The sequence below is a fragment of the Anopheles coustani genome, chromosome 3 (genome assembly GCF_943734705.1).
Source record: "Anopheles coustani chromosome 3, idAnoCousDA_361_x.2, whole genome shotgun sequence".
Classification (NCBI taxonomy): domain Eukaryota; kingdom Metazoa; phylum Arthropoda; class Insecta; order Diptera; family Culicidae; genus Anopheles; species Anopheles coustani.
The window spans coordinates 78,043,841-78,065,359 of record NC_071288.1 but is presented as its reverse complement, the minus strand read 5'-3'; the positions used below and the strand labels follow the sequence as shown (position 1 = coordinate 78,065,359).

General features: G+C 44.7%; 4 protein-coding genes and 2 non-coding genes across 6 annotated transcripts; 2 read left to right on the top strand and 4 right to left on the bottom strand.

The window, feature by feature from the left end:
- Positions 1-855: 855 nt before the first annotated feature.
- LOC131261057 (thioredoxin domain-containing protein 15) lies at positions 856-2,026 on the top strand. The gene is made up of 2 exons (XM_058262954.1): positions 856-947; positions 1,014-2,026. The coding sequence occupies exons 1-2, from the start codon at positions 911-913 to the stop codon at positions 1,931-1,933; spliced, it is 957 nt and encodes a 318-aa protein (XP_058118937.1). The 5' UTR covers positions 856-910; the 3' UTR covers positions 1,934-2,026.
- A 116-nt stretch (positions 2,027-2,142) lies between these two features.
- Trnar-acg (transfer RNA arginine (anticodon ACG)) lies at positions 2,143-2,215 on the bottom strand. Its single transcript has one exon. It is a non-coding gene; the product is annotated as a tRNA-Arg (tRNA).
- Positions 2,216-2,715: 500 nt separating this feature from the next.
- LOC131261579 (U6atac minor spliceosomal RNA) lies at positions 2,716-2,822 on the bottom strand. The gene has a single exon (XR_009178196.1). It is a non-coding gene; the product is annotated as a U6atac minor spliceosomal RNA (small nuclear RNA).
- Positions 2,823-3,297: 475 nt separating this feature from the next.
- On the top strand, positions 3,298-12,041 carry LOC131261047 (protein transport protein Sec31A). Its single transcript, XM_058262938.1, has 9 exons — positions 3,298-3,395; positions 3,799-5,011; positions 5,085-5,328; positions 5,397-5,512; positions 6,642-6,879; positions 7,545-9,004; positions 10,856-11,347; positions 11,421-11,492; positions 11,562-12,041. Exons 2-9 carry the CDS (start codon positions 3,821-3,823, stop codon positions 11,748-11,750), a joined length of 4,002 nt encoding a protein of 1,333 aa, XP_058118921.1. The 5' UTR covers positions 3,298-3,395; positions 3,799-3,820; the 3' UTR covers positions 11,751-12,041.
- A 1,375-nt stretch (positions 12,042-13,416) lies between these two features.
- On the bottom strand, positions 13,417-14,894 carry LOC131261058 (bcl-2-related ovarian killer protein-like). Its single transcript, XM_058262955.1, has 2 exons — positions 14,410-14,894; positions 13,417-14,189 (listed from the first exon to the last, which is right to left on the bottom strand). The coding sequence occupies exons 1-2, from the start codon at positions 14,656-14,658 to the stop codon at positions 13,554-13,556; spliced, it is 885 nt and encodes a 294-aa protein (XP_058118938.1). The 5' UTR covers positions 14,659-14,894; the 3' UTR covers positions 13,417-13,553.
- Positions 14,895-15,747: 853 nt separating this feature from the next.
- On the bottom strand, positions 15,748-16,922 carry LOC131261055 (bcl-2-related ovarian killer protein-like). The gene is made up of 3 exons (XM_058262951.1): positions 16,347-16,922; positions 15,977-16,285; positions 15,748-15,900 (listed from the first exon to the last, which is right to left on the bottom strand). Exons 1-3 carry the CDS (start codon positions 16,920-16,922, stop codon positions 15,748-15,750), a joined length of 1,038 nt encoding a protein of 345 aa, XP_058118934.1.
- Between the last annotated feature and the right edge of the window lie 4,597 nt (positions 16,923-21,519).

Genomic DNA, 21,519 nt, shown 5'->3' with positions numbered 1-21,519 from the left:
CGAGCGACGCACGGTCGTTTAGTACACCCGGGACCGTACCCGTACCCTCTGCACGGTTCAAGACTCATTACATAGTTCGATCTATCAATTTAACCTCTTGATTTTGGTCGAATCAGAAGACACTGTTGGATAAACATCATGTAGACGGCGTAACAGAACCTAACCGTCATTTTAAATAGCCACGTGTTTCGTTAATATAGACACGTGGGTAATCATTTCGTTGACGAATTAATTTCCAACCTTCATTTCGAACTAATATAACTTATATAAAAATTCTTATACATTTCTGCATGGGGCTATCATTCTGCCCGCAAACGTGGAAGAACATCTCACTTTTTCAGGAATTCAAGTATCTAAAACCAAAAAAAAAATTAATACTTTTTGTAAACTTATCAACCGTGTTATAGAAGAAGAATGATTTCGTATGTGTGTTTCATCTGTTGATATCACATGTTCTCAGAGGTATTATTTTTAAAATAAAATAAAATTTTGCCAGTAAAAGATAACTTATATTAGTTATATTATTCCCCTCGACTTTGGCCTAAATTATACTTTTTTTACAAGGGAGTTAGATCTAAAGTGTGCAGGTTACAGGTAAATCTCCAAGGGTTTATGCCATACGATGCTTCCTTGGTTGAAACCAGCTTTGAATAGGTATTTCAATGACTTACCAATGGCTAAAATATCAATTTTAATTATTTCAAAGAGCATCGGGTCACATGTTCAAAAATTGTGTTTTTTTATTTTTTCCGTTATTTTCTAAATGCTTTCGAGAATGGACCACAAGGGTTAAAAAAGTGACATGAGACAGAAGCTGTCAGCCAGCTGGCAGTTGCAGATGTAAACAAAGCTTCATTCTGTGAAAAACTAGTGTTGTGCGTGATCGAACTACGTTCGGCAGTGTTTACAAATGATTTCCACAAAATCCCATTTAGCTTTAGTTTTTCGTAAGTTAAATAGCATCTAAGGACATTGTATGGGTTGCTTGATTAATGGGTTGGCGGTTTATGCAGTTTTATTTACAGTAAACACAGTAAACCTCTGCGATGGTTTCCAGTTCAAGAGTTTGGAGTTCTACGCGCAGATACTAAACGGCGAGTTTCTTGAATCGAGCCCGTTTGGCAGCGGCAGCAATGTTGCAAAATCAGAAACAAAGGACGAAGAAATCGAACGACCAGAAGCATTAACGCAACGCCAATCATTGCAGAGTTCGCTGTACGATTTCATAACATACGCAGACAAACGCTCCTGTTCATTATCGGATGAAGATGGCCTTGAGGACGGAACCAATGCGGATGGTCGCAAATCTTCTCTGCGTGTTAAATGTGTCCCCGTGGAAGGCAACGGTACAATGCATATGATAACTTCCCTCAAGGAGGTGATCAGTGTGCTAGCACCGCACGGCAACTCTACGAAAAGGAACCAAGCGGGAAGCTGCGTTGTGATGCTGTTTTACACCAGGACATGTATTCACAGTGCGATGGTAGCACCGCATTTCAACGCATTAGCACGACACTTTCCCGACCTGACCGTGGCCGCCATCGATGCGTATAACTTTCACGTTCTGAACGCGGAATTCGGCATCGTTGGGCTGCCAACGATCATGTTTTTCCACCAGGGTCGACCGTTGGTGAAGTACAACGGAACAGCGATAACGCTGGCATCGCTGGCCAAGTTTGTAACGCGCCACAGCGGTGTGGAACCACGGTTGGTAAATCAGAAGAGCAGCAACACTGTGCTGCACTACATATCGGATGACTTCAAGGGCCCACTGTTGAATAAGGTGGAACACAAGACAGACTACTGGCTGTATATGGCTTGGATATTCATCATCATTTGCACGTGCTATTATTTCTCCAAATCATCACTCTATGCCCAAATCATTGAAATGATCAAACGAAATTGGCGAGAATCGGCAGCCCACAATAGTTGAAGAAACTAAAAGAACATTGCAAATGATTTGTTTTCCAGTTTTGTTAGATGTATTTCATGCAGTAGAATATATAATTTAAAAAAAGTAAATTTATTTGATATGTCGTTTTATTTTGGAACGAAAAAAAAAATTAAATCAAACCAAACCATTTCAGTCAAAAGCAAAATAGATTTTTATCTTACAAAACTTCAAAAAAAGTTTCCTACTTCCGATCCTGCCAGGAGTCGAACCTGGAATCTTCTGATCCGTAGTCAGACGCGTTATCCATTGCGCCACAGGACCCTTGTAGCAAAGGGAGATTTTTATTATACTTAAAACGCCTTGCTTTCACCGATGTGATATAAACAGCATCTTTGGTTTTGTAGTCACAGCTTAATAAATGTCTATTTACCCCACTTACTGTACTTACATGTAGGTGATTTTGAAGCAACATTTGTTGTTCTCAATCTTGTTGATGAGTTACATTAGTATGCCGTTTTATTCTTCTTTAAAGTTTGTGTAACTGAGCTGTATTCATTTTAAAGTTGATTTTGCCCAACAGGTTTTAACATAATTACCTCTTTTCAAACACGTGAACGATCGTGTGTTTGTTTATAATGTTCTACCAGGTGTGCGACAATCTAAAAAAAGTTGTAACAGCAGTAGTATTCTTGTTCTGCTTATTCAAATGGATTAGCACTTGCCGTGTTGAAACAGAGTTGAAAATCCAAACTATGGGGATAAAAATATAGATATTAATATTTTAAAAGCATCTGTCGACCGTAAATGAAATTAAGAATATAAAAAAATGGCCGAGATCAGCTTTCTTCTGAAAGTGCCTACTGATCTCAGATTGTGTGTTCCATCCTTGTCAAGGGGAGTGCTAACCTGCTCTCCTTTCAAATGACACGTTCCCCGGAACAAAGTACGTTATATATATACTTTGCTGCTTTCATTTTAGTTCTAGTGATAGATAAGCGACAATCACGTTTGCTTGACATTTGTTTACCTTTTGGTGGCGAATTGTGATGGGACTTGTAGCTCTGTTAAAGGATCGAATCGTTAAACTCCGATTGAAAAAGGAGTAAGTCTGTCAATTAGCTCCAGGCTCAGAACAATTTCTTGCCATTTTCAAGACAATCGTTGATAGGAATGTCGAAATTTCATTCACTCCCGTATCCAGTAACAATTTCTAATGAACGACAAATTCTCTTACATGGAGCGCGCATAGTTAATTGTATTAAAATTGTGTTGTGATAGGAAAGCTTCCCGTAGGAACGATTGAATCCAGCCCATTCAGCTCCGACCTTGCATCCCTACAAATGAGCCACGTTGGAACGTGTGACAGCTCGTTTGCCGCTTGCCGCACAGAAAACTTTCGTTGCGAGAAGCAAGATTCCGCACGACTGGTCGCTGCAATTGGCCGCAAAAAGGGTCTTAATTCGTTTGTGAATCGTTGGAATTAGTGTTTAATTGTGTACAGGTAAGCGCGACGAAGGAGATAGTGAAAAAGTTTCGTGAAAATCGTTGGAAATAAGTAATTTTCTATCGACTGTTGATCAGTTGACAGCGCAGCAATGTTTTCGTTTTGGGTTTGGCCAAGTCATCAGTTTTTTGTTCTGCATCCAATTGTTAGTTCCCTGCGATGCCATTTAATCTTCCGTACAAGGTGGTGAAGTCAATAAACAACAACCGCAGGCTGTAGGCGAATGCTCGTTCAGGTTGTGAAGATAATTTTCCTATTTTTTTAAGATCAACATTTTCGGAACCATGCAGCCCATGACAACATTCTGGAAAAGTTCAATGACCTTTACTTGGTGCCCCAGTTCTGGATATGTTTTGTCAATTAACTCCGTCTTTCGTCTTTCCGCATTCTTCCATCACAGCAGCTCCGAGAGAGGATTCACGATGAAAGTGAAGGAGCTGCAGAAGATGGTGAACGTGGCGTGGTCGCCGGCGCAGCAAAGCTCGGTAATGCTGGCTGCCGGAACGGCCGCTCAGCAGCTGGACGCCTCGTTCAACACAGCGGCCGCGCTGGAGGTATACTCGATCAATCTGGCCGATCCGAGCTACGATCTGGAGCTGAAGGGAAGCCAACCGAGTGCACATCGCTTCCAGAAATTGCTATGGTCACCGCTGGTCGGTGGGGCCGGAGATCCCGGTACCACACCGAGTGGCCTGATAACGGGTGGTTGCGAGAGTGGTGTGCTACAAGTGTACAACGTGGCACAGCTGCTGGCAGGTCAGAACGCTTTGGTGGCTCAGCAGGAAAAACATCAGGGTGCCGTCCGAAGCCTGGACTACAATCCGTTCCAGTACAATCTGGTGGCTAGCGGTGCTTCCGAGTCGGAAATATTCATCTGGGATCTGAATAATACCGCCAAACCGATGAGCCCGGGGGCGAAGGTGGCCCCGCTGGAAGATGTGCAGGGATTGGCGTGGAACCGGCAGGTGCAACACATCCTGGCGTCGGTGTTCTCCTCCCGTTGCGTCATCTGGGACCTGCGCAAAAACGAACCGATCATTAAGCTGAGCGACACACAGTCCCGCATTCGATGGCGAGTCGCTCAGTGGCATCCGGATGTGGCCACACAGCTATGGCTCGCTAGTGAGGAAGACCAATCGCCCACGGTGCAGCTGTGGGATCTCCGGTACGCGACGGCACCGGCCAAAACGTTCCACATTCACCAACGGGGCGTGCTGGGACTGACGTGGTGCCCTAAGGATCATGATCTGGTCGCTTCCTGTGGCAAGGACAATCGGATCATTTGCTGGAACCAAAACACGGACGATCCGAACGGAGAGATTCTGTCCGAAATTGCTACCACCAACCAGTGGAACTTTGATGTGGCCTGGTGCCCCCGTAATCCGGCCTTACTTGCCGGTTCGAGCTTCGATGGCAACGTAAGCATCTACTCGATCCACGGTGGCGTCCATCAGCAGGTGCAGACGAGCAACAAAATTGCCGATTCGTTCCCCGGCATGGCGAACATTGGACATGAGCCGATGCAGCAGGTTCCGGCTCAATCGCTAACCGAATCAAACGATCTTAAGCGCCCTCCGCGCTGGATGCGGAGGCCAGTTGGTGCATGTTTCGGGGTAAGACGATGGGTTAAATAAGCTCTTAGAGTCCAGGCAAGGATTATTCTGGGAATTCATTTTTTGCTTGCAGTTCGGAGGAAAATTAGTCACATTCAATGGTAACGATCGTACGGTGCGCGTGAACCAGGTTGTTACCGATCCGGAGTTGGTCGAGCGCTCGAACCAACTCGAACAGGTGCTGGCCGAGGGCAATTTCGTCGAGTATTGTCGCCAGAAGGCGGACCAAACGAACGATCAGCATTCCCGGTTGCTGTGGTACTTCTTGAAGGCCAACTTTGAGGGTGATCCACATGCAGAGATGCTCAATTTGCTCGGTAGAAAACATTTAGGATAGTTTTTTGTCATTTTCGATGCTATAACACTTTTTGTTTACCTATTTTAGGATACCAAGCAGAGGATGTGGCAGATAAGTTTAAAAAGTATGTCGTCGAATCGGAACCTCCCGGTGAGCAGAACCCAGTCGATGGGCTTAGCGATCAAATGGCCGGATTGAGTCGAGTAAGTAGAGATAATTACGGCTTTTCGTTTGTCCCTGATGAGAAGTTTCCTCTTCTATTTATCTTATGTGGACTTTTGATTTTCGTTTTGTACCGAATAATTTGAAGGGGGAAGTCCTGAATCGGTTGAACTATAAGATTTATTTCTCAATGTCTGTGTTTAACAATCCTTGTAGCGTTGTCCGCTTCAATTACCCACTTGAATATTTTAGTACTATATTAAATCGTTCATCAGGGCTTCTATAGTTGAGTTAATAACTGGCTGGAATGTACTGGATCGTAAATCTGTACTGCCTTCTGTGTTGCCTAAATTTAATAATTTTCATGAATATTGCAACTTCTATTTTTCATACTGATAAAGAAAAGGGGAATTAGTATCGTATATTTGGTTACGTAGTGCTAAACCTTCAAAATCTACGCTTACACATGAACTTGTGAAGCAACAACACAATGTAAAATGTAAATGTTTTGAAGCATAAATTCAGGACCCACCCGTAATTCGATAGATCAAATAATTACTTTTTGTTAGTCTGTAAAACAACGGATTTTACTTTTGTCCAATAATTTTTTATGTTGTTGATTTCAACTTGTTGCTTTCATATCGTTTGTTTTGATGTTTAATCGAATGGTTTCCTTTGGTTGGTTGTTGATATTTTTTAAAAATTCTCATTTCGGGGCGAAATTTAATATATTTTTGACACATATGGTCGTTCTTGCGATACCTTAACACAATATCAACACATACTTTTACGCTCTTGTTACTGCCCAACGTGTCGTCTAGAATAATTCTACCGAAACGGAAACCAGTACGGACGAAAGTACTGATTTATCGGTAAGCAGATGTTTGATTTTTCCATCCCAACGGCAATAATTCGTTATAAAGCAGAGAAATTTTGCATGGTTTTTCCTACAAAACTAAATGGTTTTTCCTAAAAACTAGAACCCCCTTTCGATCGATGTAGAACCCTCGACCTCCCATGAAGTAGTTTGGTTTTACCACTGTAAGGATTTTTGCGTTGTGGGTCAGAATTGTGAGGAGAGTTTAACTTTTTCATTTGAAGTGATCACAGGCAAAGTTAAGATGGATAACAATAAAATAACCGGAATACTTTTACCAACTTTTGTTTTAGATTACCGATAACAATGCAGTTTTTGACGCCATTAGTGCTGTCAACGGAGGCCAACAGGTTGATGCCGAGGTGCGCCAGATGAATGGTAAACCGGAACAGATACCGTACAAGATTCGCACCGGTCAGGACAGTGAAGGGTTGATCTGTGAGGCGTTGCTGACCGGTAACCTGGAGGCGGCAGTCGAGCTGTGTATGCAGGCCGGAAAGACGAGTGAGGCGTTGATACTTGCCATGAATGGTATGTTGTTAGAGCTAGTTTTGGCGCCTATGCTGGGGGAAAATTTATACCGCTTTGTACAGTGAACGGATTAAGTCAACATCGGTAAAAAGAGAGGTCGCAGCAGACCATGTAATGAGCCGGAAACCGTGGGAATATGTTAAACAATTATTTTGAATTTTGCTTACAATTATGATTTAGCGTCAAAGATCAAACTGGCAAACTTGGTATATTTCATCAACTGAGCAGCATAAGAAGTTCGGTATACGATCTGGCAAAAGGTAGCCAGGAACATTTTCGATTGCATGGGACTTTCTCAATTGGAACACTGTGATCCAGTTTCGGGTGGCCTGTACCGCTTAAAAGATTATTGCGAAAACCTCCCCCATAATGCAAGTATGTTAAACATTTTGAATTAATTGTCAAAACCATGGCGGAGTAGAAAAAAGTTTTGCATCGACCTCTCGTTTTACCGTCTTGGGTAGATCCTAGAAAGCTACGAATTGCCTACTTAACTGGTTTGGTTTTCCAAGCAGTAAGTTTTTCGATTCCCCATGAAGTGCATACAACAGTAGGCTAAGATCGTTTGACGCTCCAAGTATGCGGCTGTATTTTCCTGTTCAATTATTCAATTCAATTCAATTAGTAAAACGCTGTTAAATAATGCTCTTTGTGTTTGTTTGTAGGTGGATCTGATCTCCTAGCAAAGGTGCAGTACCGTTATCTGAAGAACCATGAGAACTATCTTTCGAACATCATCTCCGCGCTCGTGACATGTGATTGGACCGGCGTCGTGACGCAGTGTACGGTCGACTCGTGGAAGGAAGCATTGGTGGCGGCCATCACGCACTGCAAGGGACAACTGCCACTGCTCTGCGAGCGGTTGGGTGAGCGGCTCCAGAAAGAAGCTGGCAGTAACGGTGAGCTTGCACGGAATGCCATCCTGTGCTATATTTGTGCCGGAAGCACGGAGCGATTGGTGGAGGCGTGGAACCTCTCGAAGGGAACGGGGGTAGACGTTGGTGTCGGTGGTGAAGACGAATTGGATAAGAATAATAATAGCAACCGGGATCTGCAGGAGCTCGTTGAGGTGTCGATGTTACTGCAGAAAGCGCTCGAACGCCAAGGTCGCTCGTCGCAGGCCGTTGGTAAGCTGGCGGATTTGTTGTCCCAATACGCGAGCTTATTGGCCGCGCAAGGATCACTTCCTTCGGCACTGACGTACTTGGGAAATTCGACCGATCCCGAGATGGAGGAGCTTCGTGAGCGGCTTTACTACGCGCTTGGCCATAAGAGTTACGCCCCTGCCCCGGTGTACGGTGGAGGTGCGGGAAGTGCAAGACCTGGCTACAACAATGCAACTGGTCTCGGTGGCGTGGGGCAACAACCCCCTCCATTTAATCCAATGTTCCCAACGATTGGACAGGCGGCCAAGATGAAGTCCGCCTATGGGCAGCCGGCGCCACCGATGGTACCCACACCCGTCCCCGTTCCGACACTCAATTCGACCCTGGCGCAACCTGGATGGAACACGTCTCCCTTCCAACCGCCTGCAGCATCGGTTCCTCCTCCAGCTGTGCAGCCTCCAATGGCAGCCTCGAAGCCACCGATGGGACCGCCTCCGGGCAATAGTCTTCCAGCGGACCCAGCGCAACCACCACGCCCCTCCAGCGTCAGTTCGCAATCCGGTGGACCAACTCTTGGACGCGCGAAGTACGTTCTCGACCCATCGGTCACATCCGGACCAAACTATGGTCAAACCAGCTCGAACTTTTACAACCCCGTGGCCTACCAGCAGCCGCAACCTTCCACCGCTCCCGGAGGCCCGTTCAACAGTGCACCCGTCATGAACCAGCCTGCACAGGCGGGCCAGAATCAACCGTCGTTCTACAACCCTTTGCAACCCGCTGGTGGGGTAGGAGTTCCTCCGACTGCTTCCCAACCGAACCAACCGAATGCTTACAAACCGTTCACACCAGCCCCACTCGTCCAGCCTTCGCCGTACATTCCGGACCTGTCGGCGGGCTACGGTCCGCCACCTTCGGCCGCTGCCGGCCCTCCACCACTTGCCAACGTTCAGCGCAACCCAACGCCACCACCGGGATGGAACGATCCGCCCGCGTTGAAGAGCTCCTCCCGGCCACAAGTGAGTATGGTCAACCCGGTGGCACCCCGGGCCGTATCCGGGGAACCTTTGTTTGTTGTTTTTTTTTAGGTGGAAGGTTTCTAACAAAACCTTTAACTCCTGATTTGCCTTTAGTCACTCTTTCGACCGACCTTCTTTCTCACATGGTATTTTTCTTTCTTTCTGGCCTTCTATTGTTCTTTCCCGTTCCGTTACGCTTACTATCCTTCTCTCCTGCGCGGTCGTTCTGGGGAGGGTGGTCATTGATTTTTTTCCTCTCCCCCACCTCTTTTTGTACGCACTCCTCAATGGGTATTTTTGTACTGGTGCTCTTGCTTTTTGTACCCCAACCTACCTCCTCGTTGCTCTTCGTTTCCTCTTGTGTGCGGTTCTCCAGCACGGTGCGGATCAGCAGTACGAAATGTCCGCCTGCCACGCCGGCACCAGACGGTGGCGTCGAATCATTGACTCGCACTCGAACGACCACTCGAACCGCTCCTCGCCGCAGGTTAGCCGTTTACAAAACATTGATCCACAGTTCCGTTGTGTTTTTCCTGTTTTTTTGTTCTTCTCTTCGTTGTTTGTTTGATTTGTTTTTGAAAATACCTTCTTCCATAAGTTCATATTCAATCATGTTTGATCATTCTTCTACTTACCTTTCTAATAGTCCATGTTCATTTCGATTACACAATTTTTCAGTAGATGTTATGACTCATAATCTTATAACTTTTCTCAAGTTTACCTTTCTCTATGATAATTTTCTTTATCCCATTCTGCTTGAAACTGATAAAACGTCAGCGAAATTATTTAACCCTTTGCACTCGTTTTGTGCCGTTTCAACTTAGGCTGTTTTATATGTGTGGAAATCATCGAAATGACGAATGAGGACAGGCGGAGTTTGGGAAAATTTATCCGGTTTTGTTAGCTTACTTTTAGGCAACCATGGTACCCGACAATATTTATTTCCTTACGAAAGTCTTACACTTTCTCTTTAATAGTAAACTTGAAAGCTTCCTCGGAAGATAGGAAAATAATTAGTTGGATCAGAACATAAACTGATTCGCCGATAGAAGCACATCCTGCAAGAATGAAGTCTGCAAAAAACGAAAAATTCAATCAAAATGAAACATATGTTTAAACAGACTTTTTTCTAGGGTTTCCGTGAGTTTGGACAATTAAGAATCATTAGTTCTTTCTTAACCCATTAAAAATGTTTGTGTCGCAGATGCTTTACAATTTTTGAGACTTATTGATTGCCATACCATCTTACCAGTTTGAAGTAATTCGTATCCGAAGGTGTTTAAAATACGCCACGGTTTCATCATTTCTTATTCGCTCGTAGTGTCCACACATCCGCTTAGGTTATGTCTCCGAGTGCAAAGGGTTAATCGTATCTACATTCGACGCCCGAAAACGATCGGCAAACGCTGTGTCAGCTTGTTCTAGTTCATGAACCAAAAGTCCAAGATATTCTGGCGGGTTTTTTCCTTGAACCCAACATGAATAAGCTACTTCTTCTCATTTCTCACTTTTACCTTTACTAATAGTTTGTTTGTTGGCGATTCTTAGGAGTTCTGTTGTACCATAACAAAATAATGCTCTGCTGCTCAATCGTATGGCACGAAGCGACTTTTCCCTGGTAGCTTTCACTATTCCTTTCTATTGCCGCCAATTTTGCGGTGCGTCAGTGCGTGGTTTTTAGTTGGCTTGGAGGTTCGCTAGGAACCGGCAAATGGCGTACCCAATGACGTTTTCGAACCCGATCGATCGAGAGTTCCCGCTTTCGCTAATTCGCTTTCCGTTTCTGTTTCCTCTGTTTTTGGTGTGTATTTATTCTCTTTATTCCCGCTTGTCTCCCCACGCGCGCCACAGCTTAAGGCGGAACCGCAACCGATGGCCCCGATAACATCGCCACTTCCGGCCGGGCTCGCGCCATCGAACGGCTACCCGGACCCGAACAGTAACTACATGCAGCCGGGAGGAGGCGGCCAGTACATGCAACCGCAGGTACCGTCCATGTACAACCCGTCGATGTCAGGCGGTGGTCCCCAGCCGTCGATGCCACCGGCGCCGATGTCTGCCAACGCGAATACGATCAACTATCAGAACTTCCAGCAGACGGCTCCGGGAGCTGCTCCTCCGAGCGCCGCACCGGGACAGCTGGGTGGCCCGCACGGAAGCGTGTTCTATCCGGGACAGGGTCAGCAGCAGGACGGTGGTAGCTACGTGCAGCAGCAAAACGCGTACCAACCACCGGCACCGGAACCACCGAAACAGAAGCCACCGCTTCCGGAGCAGTACGTATTCATGCAGACAGTATTCGAGGAGCTGAAGAAGCAGTGCGTAGCCTCGGCGGGTAATCCGGTAAGTGAAGAGTCGCGCTGGACAGGTTCAATAGTGCATCTTTTATAACAAACCTTTGAAATGTTTATTGTAGCAAACCAAACGAAAGCTGGAGGATGTCTCGAAACGGTTGGAATCTTTGTACGATCTTCTGCGGGAGAATAGGGTAAGTAAATAGGAAGGGAACTGAACTGATTCGACGGGTTGCATTTTCACCACCTTTTAACCTCTTCAGCTATCGCAAAATACCCTCAACTCGCTGAACCAACTGGTGGCCCTGATCCAGGCCGGCGATTACGCCAACGGTATTGGCTTGCACACGCAGATGGTGTCCGGGTCCGACTTTGCGCAGATTGCCAGCTTTATGCCGGGCATCAAGGTGCTGCTGCAGTCAGCGATGCAGTTGCAGGTCTATCTGCGATAATCAACTGACCGATCGAACGACCGACCGACCGATCGTGTCGCGTGTGACTAAAATTGTTAGGCTAAACAGAATGTTGTTAGGTGGGCAAAAACCAAACACGCATTCATTTGGATCTATTTCGAAGTGGATGGAAAGGTGTATAACTCTAGCAGAATGTGCTGACGATAAGCAGGATTATTTGAAGGACGAGTGCGCAATATAGGCCCGTATCAATACGTGTATAACCGTGGTTAACTTCAGTTTTTGATAACAAATCAATAAAAATAAAAGTATCTATTTACATCTCTAGCATATTATGTAAGCAAAACCGTTGTATGTGATAATTCTCTTTCTTTGACGAAGAAGAGTCAATGGAAGATTTTAATCCATTTCCGAAATGATGAATATCCTGAACCTGGAACAAAAGTGGTATCACACTTTTTACAACCTATTTTATCAAATAGTATCAATAGTTTTGAGTCGTTAATAAAAATCTCCGATACTATTACCGTATTTTCTTGCGTAAAATACCCTTTAAAGTATCACTCCAACATTCTTGTACGCATAATATTTTTGTAAAAACTCTTCCTTTCCATTATCACCTTGACTATTTATGCTTTTTAGCTCTGATAGTTGCACAATCCATTTCCTTACACTCATCAGCATATACAATAATTTTTTACATCACATTAACTGTCCTATTCAGTTGATTTTGTAGTTACAAAAATTCAAACGAAGTTTTAATTCTCTTTCAAAAACATTTCACAGTTCTTTCTATCATGATCCTTAAAATCCTTTTCTTGTTTCAAAAGTGAACAAAAAATTGAACTCAAATAAAAATCAATGTGATTCTTTTCATTCTTGAAAAAAGGGTGCTTTCCCGCACGTAAAATCAATTTTAACTAAAAAAAAAATAGTGCCCGTCTCAGAAAATTAGACCCAAACCACATTGAAAATCGTAATGAAACGCCAAACTAAATTTGATGATACCAAAAGTAGTAGTTGACATATTTTTTTGAAAGTTTAGCTACATTAAAATATCAAAAACCTCAAGTCAAACAAACTTGTTCCGTTCGGGTGTTCAATCAGCAATGTAGTAAATGAAACAAACACGCGGGTAAATATTTTTAACCAACGTTTGTTGCCAAATTTTGCTACCAACTTGGCGGGTAGATGGAGCATGCTTAACATATTTATTGCCATTTGTTTGCTTTCGCTTCGTACATTGTAGCCCATCTTTGTAGTACTCATTCTTCACACTATATAAGCTGCTACATACAAATACGATCATTGCTTTTCTCACCACACCGCTACCAAAACCGAAAAAGAAAATAAAAAAAAACTAAAGAATTAATCCTCCCCGGGGGAGGATGTGAACAAACGTTCCCATACAATAGTAAAACATACGCTTTAAATAGAAACAATAATAAACATTACATACTAAACTAAACAACAAAACATTATGCATCATAATCGACACCTACCCTCGCCTCGTCGACGTGTGTTTCGTACTTCGTTAGCTATTCGTTGCTTTTAGCAGTTAGTATTATCACCAGTAAATTTATCTGTATATTGCATATAGGGTTACGAATGCGCCACGTTTAGCGATAAAAAAAAGCGATGGAAAGTCGAAAACGACAAACGATAGGCCCTTGGAGAAATTGCTGCGCCACAATCGATCGGGTTGATTTTTCGTTCCCAAGGTTACAAGGGAGGCGTTTTTTGTTTTTTGTTTTTGGAATGCTTGTTAGTGGAAGTATAATAAGTGGTAGTAAGCGATAACAGGAGATTTGCTTTTGCATTGCATATTCGAGCCCCAGGAGATTAGTCAGAGCGGGTGGCCGCCGCCGGTGTAACGTTGTAGTTGGTTCCGAGTACCCGCAGGAACAGCGACACGACGTAGATGACGAACAGGGTGAGCACGGTGATGCTGAGCCATCCGGTGAGACTAATTTCGGCCACCGGCGGATGCACATGGTCCTGCAGGCCAAGCCAGCCGCCCCGCTCCACCAGCCACCCGCTCAGGTCCTCCTCGATGACGTCGGTCGTGCCCTCGATCAGCTGCCGGAGGTAATCGTGATGGTCCTGCCGGACGCAATCGACCGCCAACCCGCCGGCGATCGCGAACAACGATATCACCTTGCCCCAGGTGATGCCACTCTTGAACAGATCCTTCGCGACCACGTGCAGCAGGTAACCGACGGTGTCCGGTTCCGTCAGCTCGCCCCACGGTTCGTTCGAGATCTGCCGGCTGACGTTGATGTAGAGCCGCGGGTGCATCCGCTCCAGCTCCTCGCCCATCTCGTTCAGGATGGGAAAGGCTTCGCGCACCACGACGCCGGCACCCGCCTCGGCCGCACATTCCTCCATCGAGTTGCGCAGCCGCTGGAGGGTCTTGCGGTTGAGCAAACCGGACCGCTTCAGCCGGGCCCGAATGTACTCACCGCAGAGACATTTTCCCTGCGTGGAACGAAAACGAAAAAAAAAAACAAACCCAAAGACGAGTGGGTGGGTGTGAGAATGCGATAAACAGAATAAACAAACCTCCCCCCCCGGGGATAATCTTCGAAGGTGTACAACCTTGAAACGGGTTGATTAGCGACAACGTTGACAGCTCGTTCTCGTCGTCGTCGTCGTGGGGTGGAGGAACTGCTGGTTGGGTGGTTCCGTTTTTGCTCACCTGATTAATCACATCTTGGCTCGTGGTGAGATGATGGATGGGGCTCCGTTTGTTGGCCCAACCGACGGCGCTGCTCAGCTTGGCACCGCCACCGCCGGCGACGGGTGTTCCGATCGTCGACGACGTGATGGCTGCGGCGGCAGCAACGGCCGCAGCCACTATGGGCGAGCGAGGCTGCTGATGCTGCTGCTGCTGCTGATGGCCGGCGCCACCTGCCAGCAACGAAGACGTCGACGACAGCGACGACATGATATCGTGACACCAGGGGGACACCACCGCGGGCCGATCTACCTCATCGACACGGCCTACACTTTATTGCACTGCGCCACCGCCGGAATCGGAAAGAAATACTACAACGTAGCTGTTATCGACGGCTGCTAGCTGTTGTTGCTGCTGCTGGTGGTGTTATTATTGCTTGCCGTTCTCATTTATTGGAAACAAACACGGACGGCGAACCACTATCACCTTTCCGCGAAGATCGTCGTGATCACTTCATCTTTGGGCTAGTGTTGATAGTTCCAATCTGAACCCAGCTGGATCATGTACCGTTCCGACAAATTTCATTCTAGTAGGTTAATTTTGTATTTGAACGTAGTTCGTCTTCTTGCACGCAAGCAAGTCAAATTTGTAGTTGTATACAGTAAGCCGTTGAAGATATTCAAAGAGAGAATAACCGTTGATCAGTTATTTGGCAGTTTTCCAACAATTTGCGGTGGTAATTTATATTCGCCACTGTCGTTACGCCAAGGAGGAAAAGAGAAGAGTCTGCTTGGGATTTTATTTAACATTTTCACGGTTCTATATTCAGATAAATTTGATAGCACTGGGAAGGTTATTCTGCTTGATTTCAGTAAAAAAAACCCAGAGATTACTAGACGCAACGTCGTTAAACTAAGAGAAAAATCAGTGTGTCAGCGTCACCTCAATGTAGCTGTTTTCGTTTTCAAGGCTAGTAAAAGAATGTCCACCGCATTTTCCAAGTTTTAGTAGCATCCTAGCTTGTTTTGGTATTTTTAAAGTAACATAGTTAGCTTAATTGTATGCCAATTCCCTTTTGGACAACGCATCAAGTATGTTAATGCTAATAAATTTAGATCAGACCATCTTTTCCGAAAGCACATTATTATTATCTCAAAACTGGTCCATTGCGTTCTGATGATAAGAGACGATGCAGTAGATTCCTTCGGCAGAGATTTGAGTTTCCTTTGATGGTTATTTGCAAAAGTGAATAAAGCTTCTATAGCAGAAACTCTAGCACATCAGCTTTTGTTTCAAAACACTGTGTTGTTGTTTACTTTCGGATTTCTATGTAGTGGAAAAGTTTTCGCAGTGTTTTGTTTAAGAGAATATATTTGGAAATAAATACAACCCTAGCGTTTTAAGTAGAAATACGATTATAAACAGTCCTATAACACAGCTCGCTCCCACCAAACACCGACCGGTGAACGTGATCTCCTCCTGAGGTGGACGCACTTTGTTTGCCAATCCGATCTAGAGTAAAAAAAACCCGGTAGAAATATTAAGGTTAATTTTGAAAAAAATATTCTTCAGGATTGTCAACACCTACCCATCCACCGTTTTCGGAGATCCAGCTGACCAGCTCATCTTCGATCACGTCCGCAACGCCCTCGACCAGCTTGGGCAGGTAGTCCGGATGTCCCTGGCGTACGCAGTCAACCGAGAGACCGCCAGCGATGGCGAACAGCGATACCACTTTCCCCCACGTAATGTCCGCCTTGAACAGGTCGCGGGCGATGGCGCTGAGGAGGACGGGTGCCGTTTCGGGTGTCTTCAGTTCGCCTCGTCCGAACCGCGTCAGTTGTCGTGCGATGCCATTGTAGATGCGGGGATACATACGTTCCAGCTCTTCCCCGACCTACGAGAGTGCTCTTGTTAGAATGAGAAGGAACTCTTGCTTAATCTTTCTCAATGCTTACACTCAATAAAGCGGGAAAAACCTCGCGAACCACGTGTATGGAGGGCGTCCCGACGATGCTGCGGATACGCTGTAGTCCCAGCTTGCGGTTGAACACTCCCGAGCGCTTCAACCGGCACCGGATGTACTGGCCACAGAGGCACTTGCCCTGCGTGATGATATCCTGCGATGGCAACACCGGTTGCTTCCAACCGATCGTACTGGAAAGCTTGCGGGTCACGACGTCGCTCACGTTGCTAAGCCGCCGCCGTGCGGAGAGGGCTGTTCCGGCGGCGGATAGGGACGAACCACTGCCGGTGAACCCGTCCCCTCGGCCGATCTCCGGGAACCCGAGCAGGGCCGTCGAGTGAAGGTTGGCGGGGAAGCTGAATTTTCGGCGCGTAATGATCGGCGCACTGAGCCGGTCCATTGATGGCAGGATGTTGGGTGTGAGCGATCCTCCACGTTCCCCGCCATTGCCCAACCGGTTGCTGCTGCCCGTCGTCGTCAGGTTGTCGCTGCTGAGCGATAACCGACCTGGCACCAGACCCGAGCCATTGTTCGAAGGATGGTCCACTTTAAGCAGACCACTTGACATCTTTCAAAACGTTCGGCTTCCGTGCGTCTGCAAAAAACAAAAAAATAAATAATGAGACGACGAGCATTAATTAACAAAGTAAGAAGTGGAAATTGAGATTGATATCTTCGAAGTGCTATATCCTGCCACGGGGAGACGAGATATGGATGACATCAACCCCGGATATCGGACAGTAAAAAATAGCGATGAAAAAAAAACCTCATTTACGATCGCGATCGCGGCATGAAAACACATCTCACCATCGACAGCTCGTCGATTGATTGATCAGCAAAGCGATTCTCATCGGGCGCACAAAAAAAAAAGAATCACTTCAGCCACAGACAGCCCGCCAGATGACGAACACGCGCCCAGACGTTGCCTTATTTGACACTTGAACACATCAACACACAACACGGGAAGGCAAAAGAAAGGAAGGAAGGAAAAATAGTACGCAAAAGGAAAGAGTACACACGGGGCAAACCCTCGACATATTCCTTCCCGTGATGGGAGGAGTGTCATCGTTTCTGCTTCGGCGTACCGTAACATGAGATCGGTACAACATTCCCTGCCGCTCCCCGCAGCAGCAACATGCAACAACGGCTCGTCTCTTATCGGCCGTTGAAGTCTTTCGATTCCGCTGACGGTGAATAATATTTTTGAACCGAAAGCGATCGATCGATCCATCGAGAGCGGTCGACGGTGCGGTATGGTACGGGTTAACCCTTGGGGGTAACGAATACCAAAAATACCGAATTTCTATTTTTATGATGTGGATTTTCCTGTACTTTGAAGTTATTTCAATGTAAGATTTAACGTAGAACGACTAGAAAAACATACATGTAAATTAAATAGCAGAGAACAGGGAGTTCCTTATTGTTTCGAACTGTGCAAAATCATTTTATAGACTTGGATCAATAGATAAACTAGGTATAGAAAGCTTTATCACATACCTCATGTTTCCAGTTGACTTCACGATCAAACAATTATCAAAATTCTAACATGCTTTTATAATTTTTGCAAAGAGATTTCTAGCCTGACAAAAAGCCAGATAGAATGGCTTAACAAGTTGATTGCCAAACGTTTTTAGCACACTTTTTTAGTACATTCTTTTTAAATAAAATTTGTCTATACAATTTATTAAACTAACGATTTTTAAAGGCTAAGCAAAAACTGAGCTTCCCAAAGAGTTGATATTAAATATTACTATAATTTTTTCATTTATTTATGGGTCAATCACGTTTTAGAACTGATTTCTGCTGTCACCCACTTTTGTGTGACATGGCAGTCAACGTGTTTAAGAACGACTAAAACTGTAATCCCTCGCTACCCAACGAACCTTTGACAACTTATTCAGCTAAGTCCGGCTTTGTGTTTGCGGACCGCTTGCATCTGTGCAGTGCTGTGTCTGTTGTTCATAAATTTTACTGTTTTAAACTAGTTTGGTAGTTGAAATTTTCAATAGTTCTCGATAGTTATTGTATGAAAGAAGTGGAGTATAGTCGTGTACGTGTTAATATTCGAAGTTGTGCAACCCGAGACAATCGGCTAACTCATTCCAAGGTATATACAACCTCCAGCTAATTTAGACAACATGGATGAATAGATCTTTCAACAGTTCCTTTGCACGTTGGGTATTAAAACACCACGCGTACCGATTCATCTCAACTTCTGGTACTTTCAGATCGAAATGAGAGCTTTTATTTTACATCTAAATGGTCAATTTGTGGCGTCATTTGTTATCTTAAATATATGAAATTATATTTTAAAGGTGGCCTAATATATAAGCATTAAAACGCACACATTTTTTTTAATTACATTTTGAAAAAATAAAATTTGAAAAGGATTAAAATTCGATTCACATCGATCTTGTTTTGCTTTACACCGAGCTAGCGGAATGATGAAATGGTTCATCAAAAGATTAAAAACGCCAAACAATAGTCAACAATTAGACTGAAAAGTAACCGTTTACGGATTTGAAAAATCTTCAAAAACGACAAAAAGTTATAGCATTTCAAAATAGGGGTTAAAATGACCCCTTAAAAGCATTCGGGCAAGAATCCAAAGCAATGTACTCTAGTGTTAAATTGATAGTAAATTGAAGGTATGGAAGACAATACTAAATCAAAATAAAAAATCGTATGGTTTATTTACAAAAAAGAACCCTTTATGTTGTTTAGTGTAAAACGTTTGGGACATACAAATTGTTGTGATTTTTCCAAAATTGGGCAAATAAAAATATTTATGCGAATATTTTTAACAACTTGTGTGAAAAATACTGCAATTGGAAAAATATTATTTATAACGATTTTACATAATCTTTAAGTAGACCTGAACTTCTGTAAAAGTTTACATTCATCAAAGGGTTAGTAGTCGTTTCTCCCACGAAACCGGGCAGTTCTCGAGGGTCGTAGACGTAAGCCATCGGTTAAACGAGCGTCGAAGTGCAAGACGGGTAGGGCGGGCCACCGGCAGAAGGAAAAACTCCACGATATGCAATACCATAATTGTGGGCCTCGCGGTTTTGTGGCGGACACCGGCACCGACACCGTAAATTGTTGTTTGTTTTTGGCACGTACGAAGCCATATAGAAAGATGACAAGACGTCCATCGCAGGGCTACGGCTACGTACTCGGACATGATTGGGACACGAATTCCAAGCCCCCCCGTCCCAACCCTTCAAGCCAAGGGGCCAACCGTTCCGCGAAACGATGGCAGAGGAATGCGATGAAGATATCGGTTTTGGATTTTTGCGTAGCGGTAAATGGGTGGTGGCCGAATTTTTTCGCCATCCGCCAGCGACTAAGGTTAATGTTTTGCCTTCGTGCCTTGACGGTTTCTTGGTGGTTTTTTCTTTGCTTCATTTTGTAAATTCGCACTCATGCGGCCCTATTCCGGGGAACGGTCGTTCCCGGGAAGGGTCGTTCCCGTAGTTTGTTTACGTTTAACTGTCAAATTTTTTAAAAAATGTTCGTTTTCTGTTCTACGCCAAAGTTAAACTGTTATACGCGGGAACGGTCGTTCCCGCATTGTATGAGGAAAATTTTTGCTGCTCTTTGAGCATCCGTTCAATCGTCTACCCGGGTAGTTTTTGGAGTTTTATTTTCAAATAACTTTTGATTGGATTGTCGTATCGGCATGAAACTTTCAGAATGACTAGAAAAAATAATTTTCTATCGTTTTGCTAAACCAAATTGTTTTTTAAAGGAATTTAAATGATTGTTATTTGCATTTTTCGGTCGACACCCCTTACTCGTTCAACCGGTCAACCCGTGTAGCCTATAAATTTGTATGGGAGATTCCGTTTTCCTGTACTTCAGACCTCATATCTTTTTATCGAGATGTCGGAGCGATTTGAAATTTTCAGTGATGATACTTGAGGCTATTTTCTAAATGATAAGTGTATGAGTGTTAATTTTAAAAATTTATTACGTATATTTATTTGTGTTTTCTTAAAAATTCACCCTTCACATCTACAACCACCTACCAGTTTAGACCATGCCATGGTATATTATAAATGGAAGTTTGCTTTTTGTGCAGTTTAGTTCAGTCCTAGATGCAATTTTTTTTTACAATTTTCGGAAAAGCTACATAAAATATTTTACTTGCCAGAACTTGTCCGGCAAGTGGGAAGCAGGAAAGGGGGGTCATCATCTATCACGAAGATGACGCGAAGGGATGTAGCAGGGTAAGGAAGATAGAAGGAGAGGGGCATCAAGGTCATGGAGGAGGAGGTTCGCGATGAACAAGGATTGGGTGGCCGCATGTTTTTGCTGAAAGTCCGAGCAAATGCGACGCGACGGGTTATGGGGAATAGGAAATGCAGAGTCGTTGACAAAACGTCTCGTAGCGAGGCGAGTAAACTTGCGCTGCACACTTTCAAGTCTGTTCATTGATGTAACCCCCGCAGGGGACCACACAACACAGGAGTATTTCAATATTGGGCGGACCCAACAGCAGTTCAGCGCCCTCAAACAAAAAGGGCTGCTGACATGCGCGTTATAAGGCCAAGTGTCCTGATCTCTCTATCCACTATTAAATTGATGTGGTCAAAGAAAGTGATCCGGTTATCCAGCCACACCCCAAGATCCTTCACCACAGATACCCTTGTAAGTGGATTCCCACAAAGGATTCCCACAAAGTAATCGAAACAGATCGGATCATGAATGCGTCCGAACGATACATTTTTGTGGACAGAGCACTAGGCCGTTTACGGAGCACCACGCTGAAAAGTCATTGAGGGATCTTTGGAGAGAATGGCAGCCAAGGTGGTGACATCATCGGCATATAGGTAGTGCCCAACACCAGGAAGAACACCCTCGCAGTCGTTGAAGAAGATGGAAAATAGGAGAGGACTCAGGACGCTCCCCTGAAGGACATAAAGAGAAAAGAGAAATGATTCGGCACTCTCACCCTAAAGGAGCGACCTGAGAGGAAGGATTGAAACCGCGATAGCAGGTAGAGGTGGTAGCAGGCTACAGCCTAGCCATATAGCCTGGCCATATAATAAAGCTCATAGCTGTGCATGCTAGAAGGGGAAGAGGCAGTTACTGACCCAGAGGATAAAGAAAGGGGGATTAGAGGGTTATCTCAGCGGGAGTTTACGTGGCTCTAGAACGTC